Here is a 9,685-nt window from a genome sequence, read left to right on the forward strand (position 1 = left end):
TTCCCTCCAAAGAAGTGTCAGCATGTTTCTTACATTAATTTTTAACATTATAATTTTTTTCTCACATCACCATAAAACTGTTAGATAAACGTAATTATGACGGTATGGTTAAGGTTAATTACAGCAAAATCCCCCAGAAGTACTATACCTTTTGAAGTTACCTATTTCTCAAGTCATGTCTCAATTGAATGTAGGAAGGCTTGCACATGCAAACATCTAATCATACACATTGTTTGATCGCCCTTCTCTTTTAGCTTCTCTTATTCTGTTTGTCAAAAGTTCTCTTTTTACTTCTCATAATGGTTAGCTTTTGAGCCACCATGTTAGAGTTGCTAAGCTAAAATTTTCTTTAATCAAATTCTCTGGTGTATTGCTAATTTGAAAATATCCTCATAATTTCTAATTCTCCAATTTTCCCCCCATAAAAGCCCTTAATAAGTTGGACAATGGGACAGTTATCAATTAGATGAAAATATGGAGACACATGTACTTGGGGACCTATACCAATTCATTTCCAAAAGTTAGATAAACAACAAATAATTACACATGTATTACTACATTTTTAGAATGCTAGGTTAACATGTACTTGAGTGATTAGAGATAAAAGTTCCTATTCCTGTATGAAGGTCCATTGATCCAGGTCTTGTATCCATCAAATTCTGGATACTTGCATAAGTAAGACATAACTTGCAGTACCGGGGTCTCAGTGATAAATTACTGGACTCGTCTTGTTTGAGTATGCTACATAAAAGAATCCAGCATTCTCTCACTGCATAAAAGATGAATCCAAAGTATACTACAAGATTTACAAGAAACTGCAGCTAGAAACTTGCTAAAACATCGCTTAGAGGATATAACCTTGAGTTTTATCAATACATAAGCAGTCGTTTAGATCACTGGGAGAATCCTCTTGAACAGGATGCTAAAGGGTTCCCGTGGAACAGGTCAATAAGAAGCTCAGTCCCCTCTCCCCCCTTTCTGATCCTGTAATCAACTCAGATATTACAGAACATTTTATGACATTTTGGGTGATACTTTTATGATGACAGAGTTCATGAAGAATTTTACGTATGAAGGTGCATATCATCCATGTTAGGGGGTGATTGTGGGGGAATAGCATATGATCCATTTCCTGCAAAGTTCAAGACCTTTCGTATTGTAGTTTGAGATTCCTTGTAGCCAAACCTCCTGGAAGAGATTCCTTTTGTCCCAATGTTTCCAGAAGAGTTATTACTCTTAGTAGAGGACAAACTCTTTTCTTTTGTATCTTCTGACCAAGCTGACACGACAACATTTGTAAAAATGCCAGATTCCCGCAAGCCTTGTATGATCACCTATAGCAGGGAAGTAGATACGAATGGATCACACAAAGGTCGATCTAGTGAGGGAAAATGATTGCAATTGATTAGAACTATCAACGTACGTACCATCGGAGCATAAATGCGAGTCAAGATACCCAATTTCAGAAGTTTTTGTTTAAGTGCTGTATCAGTCCATATGACGCGTTCATGGTACCTGGAGAGAACATGCAGTTCTTCAGATAGATATATTATGTTTAAAGCATCAGCATACACCAGCCACGAGAGAAAAAAGAGAATTTAAATAGAAAAATGATATGATATTTCAGTCTCTAAAGTGAAATTTTACCACTGATGCATTTCTGCTTCTGATGCAGTTGAGGCAATTATGAAGGCCTGTAGATTCGCATAATTGTAACAGAAAATCAGCAAAGTAACTTGTAATATTTCAGTTAAAATAGGTTATTGGTTCCCCGAGTTGAAATATAACTCTATGCAGGTTTAATTGAACAGAATTATAGTCTGCAGCCTATTTCAGTTTAGCATGTTAATATATATTCTGTGAATCAGACTTTATCCCATCAGTGAGTGTATCATACTGTGTTTAACCTGACCAGAACAAGAAATGGAGTAACTGATGAGAAAGAAGCGGAAATGGTATATATAGAACACTACCAGCATGTTAGAGTTGAAGCTCGATCAAGGACAAAGACATTACAGCAAATTAAATAAACTCAACAGGACTTCATTGTTCAGAATCCTCCTAAAGACGGTATCATCAATGAACGCATAAAACAGAATCTATACGTAAATTGAGTACAAAATGCCCAAGTGAAAACTATGCATTGCAATAAACTTACCGTAAACATCCAGCACATGGGGGTGTGCAAGCACACAGACACAAAGAGGGAGAGACAAGGTAGAGTGAACTTAAAACTCTAACCACACACAGTTCCAACTTCCAAGATAAATACTATAGTTTAGCTTGAAACTTACATTTCTGTCAAAATCCAGCATGAAGCATCGCTTGACATCTTCCTGTGTAGGCTTACAACCACAACGATCACGTCTTGAAGTCAAATCTGAAAACTTGGAGTATGTATAGTGTAGAACGGCAGCCTCCTCAAATTTTATTTCTCTGTATTTTGAAAACAAATTTTGTTACATCATAAAAGAACCCTGATTTTTCATTTGGGGCATTGAAACAGAAAATGGACAAGGAAATTCACATCTTCTGCTACTTTTTCTTTTTTCTTGACAGGAATAGAAAAACTGAACAGTTGAATATACAATTCATCTGACTAGCACATCAGTTCCCTTGCGCTGGCCATATTGTATAAACCGTTTTTGTTCTAGAAAACAACCCCAAGCTCTAGTTAAATGTTTAAGTTTCTAAAAAGAACTGATCTGTCTATAATCTAAGCATCCACTGAATAAGAAGCAAAAAGCACTATAAGAATACAAACTGTACCAAATATGACAGTGTCAACACTCCACCTACACTCCCACAACCTCATTGTCATTTTTCTTTGCACTTAATTAGATATTCACCTATTAGGCAATTTTTACAATTTCATATGAGAAGCCTTCTCTCTCTCTCTCTCTCTCTCACCCCCCCTCTCTCTTCCCCCAAAATGTGGATAGTTGGCACTATGTTTTTGGCAGTTGTATTAAAAGAGTGTGAAGGAAAAGATTTTCAAGATAATAAGCCCACTGGAAACAATTTTCAACTGTGTTCTGAAGCAATAGCATGTATAAGATTTATGATGCAATTTATAACAGCTGTGAAATAGAATGTATAGGAAAAAATCAGCCAAAATGGACCCAAATTTGTATGTTTCAAGCACAACATGAAACAATCATCTCTATTTATGTGAGAAGTGGCAGTGTTATAGGTCCATTTTGCAACAGATATGAAGGAATTTAGCTAAAAATGGATGTTTAATTTCAGTTCATATCATAAAATGGAATCTACTTGGGTTCCTTCATGTAGTTATGCCATCTGTGAGCTCCATTGGGGCGAAGATTCTCCTCAATACGAGCAGCTGATTTCCCATTTCCATAAGTCATAAAGTAATTTGGGTTACCACGAGTTGCTTCCTTGTAACTCCCAAAGTAAGTTTCTTTGTTGAGATGATCAAAATTCTTCTTGAACATTGAGACCTATATTAAGTTGTTGACAGAGAGATAAAAGGCTTCAATACAAGAATCTGGAGAATGACCATAATTAATTTGAAAAGATACATAGAGAGAACTTACCTGTTGGTAAAAGAAAAACAAGGTTTTACATGAATAATACAGAGATTTGTAGGATACCTAAGCAATTTCTATCTATATAAAATAAAGTTTCCATCATCTAGCTTTGATGATTATGGTTGTTATGAGTTTATCCTGGTTTGTCTTTTGGTCATAGTGTGTGTGTGAATCATCATGTAAGAGAGCAAGTCTTTCTCTTCGACATAATGTCTAGACATTTTACTATTACTTCTCTCATTTTTGTCTCAGAAGTTGCAGATTCAGCAACAGCTGCCAAGTAAACAAGACATAAGCTTATTGTTTTCCTTTACTATATGAAGTTACTACTTCTACTTCATACAAGAGGATGATAATAACCATTTTTTACGTCCTTTTCCTTGAACCTGGGGATTCAGCTCAGAAAGAATATCTGAGGCCTGCAATTTTCTAGCAATATAGAAAATGAAAAGGCATCCCAATAGTTTGAAAAGATACCGATCTTTATAAGATTTCCATCATCATCACCTATTTATAAGATTGAGACACTAAGGATTTTATCAAGGTATATATCCTTTAACCAAAATAACAGTCATAAGACTGAACAGAAGCATTTGAACTAAGGTCATAACTTCTGGGCACGAGAATCTCTAGAACTAAATGCAGAATGATTAGAATTGTAAGGCGTGCTCCATTTTTGTTTGTGTTTGTTGTGACACAGAAATTCTGACTTGAAACAAAGGAATTTGTTGCTGAAACTGCATCATTAGGATATTCTGAAAGTGCAATTGCCAAATCCACAAGTGAACTTAAGGGCAAGAGATGAAGAAATCTTACTTCACTGAAGGGCTCCTTTATATCATCCCGTTCAATGCTACTCTCCTGAAGAAAAAGAGCATTGCATTTTGTTTAAGTATAACCTTAATGATACAAGAGACTATCATTCCATTCCTATGCTATTCTAGCAACTTTTAAAGACCAGAAAAATCCACAATTGAAAGAAGCTCACTTACATAATTAGGAAAAACTACCATATCTACATCTTCAGGTACTTCTGACAGCAGCTGTTGAACAGAGTAATGGCTGGTGCCGGCAGGATATATCAACTCATCAGTATCAAGATGTATAATCCAATCCATACCAGCTTCCTGAGCAAGTTACCAATACGATGAGGCAACAAAGACAGAAGGACGCAGAACAACAACTAAAGCTGCTATTATTAATTTACTTAAATGAAAAGTCATACTCTTGCCATGACGATAGCCATTTCCATGTTAAGCGTTTGCTTTACAAATAACTCATAATTGCATGGCTTATAGAAGAAGTTTGCCAGCCAAGATTCATTCCATATACGGCTGCAGCATCAAAATTCAGATCAACAAAATTGCAGCAATCGCTTGTAGAGGTCTTGAAGGAAAAAGAAGAGAACTTTTCTCATGTAGAATCAACTATAAAACTAAATCTCAGAAAATGAAAATTCATCAAATTTAAAGGACAGTAGTTCAGGACATGAAACAGGAGAATTAAAATTACTAAATTAAGGGAGGAGGGGCGAAGATTCAAGAATATTGCACCATCATGGCCACATTGTATTACTCTTTTAACTTATCCTTGCTTCTCCAAGCAACTTCATTGCCCAATAGCTGTTCAGCCAACTTAATTGCCTTTAAATTGTGCACTGAACAATGAATCTAGAAAACTAGAAAGGTGCTTCCTTGCAACTCCAATTCAATTCATGAGTTACTGTACCTTGACTATGTCATGACAGAGAACCCAATTTCTGATTCCATTACATTGACAAGGGAATAACCATAAAAGATCTCAATGTGTCAGGTTGTCTAGCATTCAAAACAACAACATAAACTTCAAGCTGTGAAGAAATTTAATGTGAAACTATGAACTTGTGAAAAATCTTAATGAGACAAAATGACAACCAGATATTTACTAACTCGAATCATTTATCTGCAAGTAAATGATGTGAGCAGAGCACTGAATGGCAACCACTGGGTCAACAATAGCAGGCAAGTTATGGAAACATGATCAGCGGGCAGAAAGACTGACCTTTTAGCTTGTTCTTCTTCTAGTTCTCTTGTCCTATATATAACTTTTACTCCCTGGAAAATCGTACCACTGTATTTCAGCAAAAAACTATTTAAAATTTCAAATGAAACCCAATATCAGTCTAAGCAAAATGGAATTTTAAGATCGATAAAAAGTTAGGTCTTGATACTCACTGGAATGAACTCTAAAACTTTTGATACATTTTTGGATGCAGCTTTCCTCTCCACAAACATGAAAAAGTTTGTTATCCCTAAAACCTTATGATAATATATCCATGGCAGTGTCTGCTCTAAGCCAGCAGAAGTGCTTGTTGTGATACATATCTAACATAAAAACAACGTTCCATCAATAAGTGCTTATTGATCCAAGTCCTATGAGGCAATAAACAGCTGTGAGCTACACAGAGAGCAAAGAGTCCTTGCAAAAAGTTAAATGTGCAATCTGGAAAAACAAAAAACAAAAAACAAAAGAGGAAACTTAATACATACTCTTGTGCTCCTTCAAGGAGGCAAAACGTAACAAACTTAAAAAACAGAAAAAGATTTCAAAGGAGGCATAATGCCTTTATTAGGAATGAATATCCTAAAGAACTTATACCAAATCAACTGGAAAAATCTAATTGCGTTTCTCCCACTCTAATCCATAAGTACTTATGCTTCCTTCCTTAGTTATTCCCTGGATCAATCCTCTGATTTTGTTATTTGTACAAACTAGTGCACCTGTTTTAATCTCCTTAACATTGCTGCACTGTCTTCAATACTTTTCTCTTCTTTTAACCTCTTAGAGATGTGGCCGATGTTGTAACTATATTTACTATTGCTCTTTGGATCTTGAAATTATCACTTCAACTACTCAAATGACTGACATGATTTTTATGATTTGCACAACAACCGTACACTCAACATGCTTAGGTATATTTTCATTTTAAAATTTGCTTCTCTTTCGTGCTAGCACATCTGTATCAGTTTTGTTGAGAATAATTTCACTTGTTAACTCACCCTTTGTCCTTAATTAAGTTCCCATTTTCACAGTATTCCACCAGCAAAATTTGTTGACCAAATGGACGCATTCTTTCTACTTAATACTACAAATCTACTGGACCGGATCAAATAGTGTAGGATCTAATGAACTACATTTCGGTTTGAGCTCAAAGCCAAAAAGTAAAAGGAAACGGAAAAGACTGTATATCAAACTCTTTATTTGATTTCTTTGTAAGCTGAGAAATTCATGGCGAATGAAACGTATAAGACTAGCTGCAAGAACTTTCACATAAATATTGCCTTTCCAACTTATTAAGACAGAATAACATCTAGAAGACCCTTTAAAAAGGCATCTAGATTCCATAATTATATTGATATGTAAAAAAGAAATGCTTATGAGCAGTATCTTTTTCTCGTACTTTGCCCTCAAAACCTTCACAAACCAAAGGAAATTTTTCCACAATTCTTTATCAGTTCTTCTCAGCATAAAAAAAGAATGATCTTGGACCCAAACCTTAACCTTTTTTGTCCTCCTTTAGGCATCAAGCATCAAACAATTACCTACGATTCTTGATTTCCCAAAATTCAAGAGCAATAAAGCATGTATAGAACCACAGAGTTATTCCATATATCGAAGACAAATATGTAATTTCTCAACAAACTTGGACCATGTAGAGCGAAAGAAAACACTTTTATCCAGGAATGAATTGTTTTATTCTACAAAGTACATAAAGACAAGATAACAGAAACAAAAAAAAACCCTCGTAAATTTGAACGGAGAAGGATGAAAGATACTTAATAACTTATTCATCAATGTTTCTTACATCGCGTTCAGCATCTGCATGCAAACGCATGCACGTAAATAATTCATTTTCATACATAATTACGAATTACACACAAAAAAAAAACTCCCAGAAAAAAAAATGAAAAGCTCTTAGCATTAAACGCATGTAAGAAAGGAAAACAAAAACCACTCTTGACGAGAGAATTTTTACGAACCTTAGGCCCCTTTTTGGATCCGGATCCGGGTCCAAAACTGAAATTCCAGTTCCTATAATATGTGAACGATGCCACGCCGCTTTGGCCAAGAACATCGGCACATGCATCAGAGGAGGACGAGGATCGACCGGGTCCGGCAAGGTCCATGGCCAGGAACCCAAGAGGGTCATTTTCATGAGGCCATCGGGTAATCGGGTCGGGTAACCCGCCACGCCATTGAATAAGAAAAGCAAAGGTGGCGAGAGAGATTAAGAGGACCGAGAGAAATAGTAAAAGGCGGGAATGTGACGATGTTGAGGATACAGACGACGAAGAAGAAGCGGGTCTTAGCGTTGCATGAAGACCCGCCATTGAAATTCGAAGAAAAAAACTATACAAAAGTGAAAACTTTTCCTATTGGCTTATTTTTATTTTCATTAATTAAGAGCTATTGAATGCTTTGTACATGCCTTTATAGTCATAAGTTATATCAGAGGTTTCAGAAAGAGAGAAACAGAGAGAGCTAGTGTGTGTGGTCTGTGAGAGAGAAGGAGATGAGATGGAGAAACGCGTTGAAACTGAACTTTGAAGCAGATAGAAACCAGAACGAAAACAACTGAAAAAAGACCCGTTGTGTCGTTTAGGTAATTACTACTATTTCTTGCTGCAACTCTTCTTTCTTTATTTTTTTTTTCATCTTTTTGTCATTCAACTTTGTTCTTATTGTTTTTTAAAATTTTCTACTAATAGAAACCCCCTTTTCTTTTTTGTTTCTTGTTTGTTGTCCAACTTTTTCCTAGTGTTTTTGAAATTTTTCCTAGAGTAGAAATGAATTCTCCTGCTGTATTAAAATCTTTTCAAGACAAGATACCTATTATCCGATGATGTTTCTAAATTTTTTGCTTTGAGATAAGAAACGAATATCTAAAAGTTGTTTAAGAAGTATTTCAATGAATCTCATGTGGAAAAACAATAATAGAGAGATCGTGTGAGAAAAAAAAAAAAATAGAATGTCCTGTGAAACATAGAGAGGTGGAAATGGTACGAAGGAACCTCCCCCTTGATATACAGAGGACAGTGGTGGTTGATTAGCATGGAAAGGAAAGAATAGTGATGGAATGCGACAAAAAAAAATTCTAATTGTTTTTGTTGAGTTTTGATTTTAGACTAGAAAAGTACACAACACGAAGTATGTAATTCAAATGAAGTATTTAATTTTTTTTAATATAAGTGGAAGGTCTTGAACTCGGAACCTCTCATTTACACTCCATTCTTCCATACCACCCCAGAAATTGGTATTAGTTCCCGATTGGTTTTTAGAAATATTTAGGCTTCTTTTGTCACTCACTTGGTGGCTTTTGATCGAGTAAATCCATTAAAAAGACCATTTTAACCTATTATATTTAATTTCTAAAATTGCTCTTTTTCTTACTTTTCCAAATTATAGAAATGGAATAATACAAAAATAAAGATGACTACCAAATCCTATCTCAATGAAATTGATACAACAAGTTCCTTTGAAAAAAAAAAAAACTTGAACGCTTAATACGAGCATTAATTTTAAGATTCCAAACATTTTTTTGAAGAGAAACGCGTTGGATCCACAAACATTTAGCAGTCTACAGCAAGATATATCTCACTGCTAGTAGTAAAATGAAATACAAGAATCTAAGAAAAATGAAAAGTGATAGATTTGGAATTTAAAGACATTGATCAAAATAAGCGATTTGCAAGAAAGACCTCAAACTAGTTGGTTTTTAATCACAAATTACAACAAAAATGTCGAATGTGAAATGGAAAAGAAAGAAATAAAAAAAAAAGTGGTAAACTTAATCAATCAAAGGTACAAAAGGTGAAAATTAATCACGAATAAAGATTAAGAAAGTACTTTCAACTCAAAGTTTGATTTAGCTTATTTTTTATGGCTATTTTGTCCTTTACAATAAAGATGGGATTGAGGAAAAAGTAATAGAAAGGGCCTACAAGAATTTTCTTTTTCCAAAAATCAAAAGGGGTGTACTAGATGTTTTATGGACCCCAAGGTTTAATTATCCTTATTTTCAGTACTAACTTTTAAATAAGAATTTGATGGTAGCAGAAAAGTATTTCTTGGAGAACAATTAGTTGTCCATTAAA

General features: G+C 34.8%; 1 protein-coding gene across 4 annotated transcripts; it reads right to left on the bottom strand.

The window, feature by feature from the left end:
* Positions 1-594: 594 nt before the first annotated feature.
* On the bottom strand, positions 595-8,356 carry LOC113691608 (glycosyltransferase-like At2g41451). Of its 4 annotated transcripts, none has more exons than XR_011815952.1 (13): positions 7,571-8,355; positions 5,765-5,914; positions 5,592-5,644; positions 4,777-4,885; positions 4,544-4,678; positions 4,368-4,412; positions 3,274-3,461; positions 2,295-2,436; positions 1,648-1,694; positions 1,428-1,515; positions 1,149-1,334; positions 859-984; positions 595-769 (listed from the first exon to the last, which is right to left on the bottom strand). XR_011815952.1 is itself a non-coding variant. In XM_072053221.1 (13 exons), the coding sequence occupies exons 1-12, from the start codon at positions 7,919-7,921 to the stop codon at positions 894-896; spliced, it is 1,665 nt and encodes a 554-aa protein (XP_071909322.1). In that variant the 5' UTR covers positions 7,922-8,356; the 3' UTR covers positions 595-769; positions 859-893. The 4 variants fall into 4 exon arrangements, 3 of the variants coding, with proteins under 3 accessions (XP_071909322.1, XP_071909323.1, XP_071909321.1); XM_072053221.1 differs by having other exon boundaries at positions 1,069-1,334; positions 7,571-8,356; XM_072053222.1 differs by having other exon boundaries at positions 595-984; positions 7,571-8,354.
* Between the last annotated feature and the right edge of the window lie 1,329 nt (positions 8,357-9,685).

Source organism: Coffea arabica, chromosome 6c, assembly GCF_036785885.1.
Source record: "Coffea arabica cultivar ET-39 chromosome 6c, Coffea Arabica ET-39 HiFi, whole genome shotgun sequence".
Taxonomy (NCBI): domain Eukaryota; kingdom Viridiplantae; phylum Streptophyta; class Magnoliopsida; order Gentianales; family Rubiaceae; genus Coffea; species Coffea arabica.

Bases quoted from the DNA above. Each gene is read 5' to 3' on its own strand.
- LOC113691608 (XM_072053221.1), bottom strand. From the start codon at position 7,921: ATGGCGGGTCTTCATGCAACGCTAAGACCCGCTTCTTCTTCGTCGTCT. The intron at 5,915-7,570 runs GTTCGTAAAAAT...TTTTTATGTTAG, and splicing joins GATCCAAAAAGGGGCCTAAG to ATATGTATCACAACAAGCAC. The intron at 985-1,068 runs GTAAAATTCTTC...AGTTGATTACAG, and splicing joins GATGATATGCACCTTCATAC to GATCAGAAAGGGGGGAGAGG.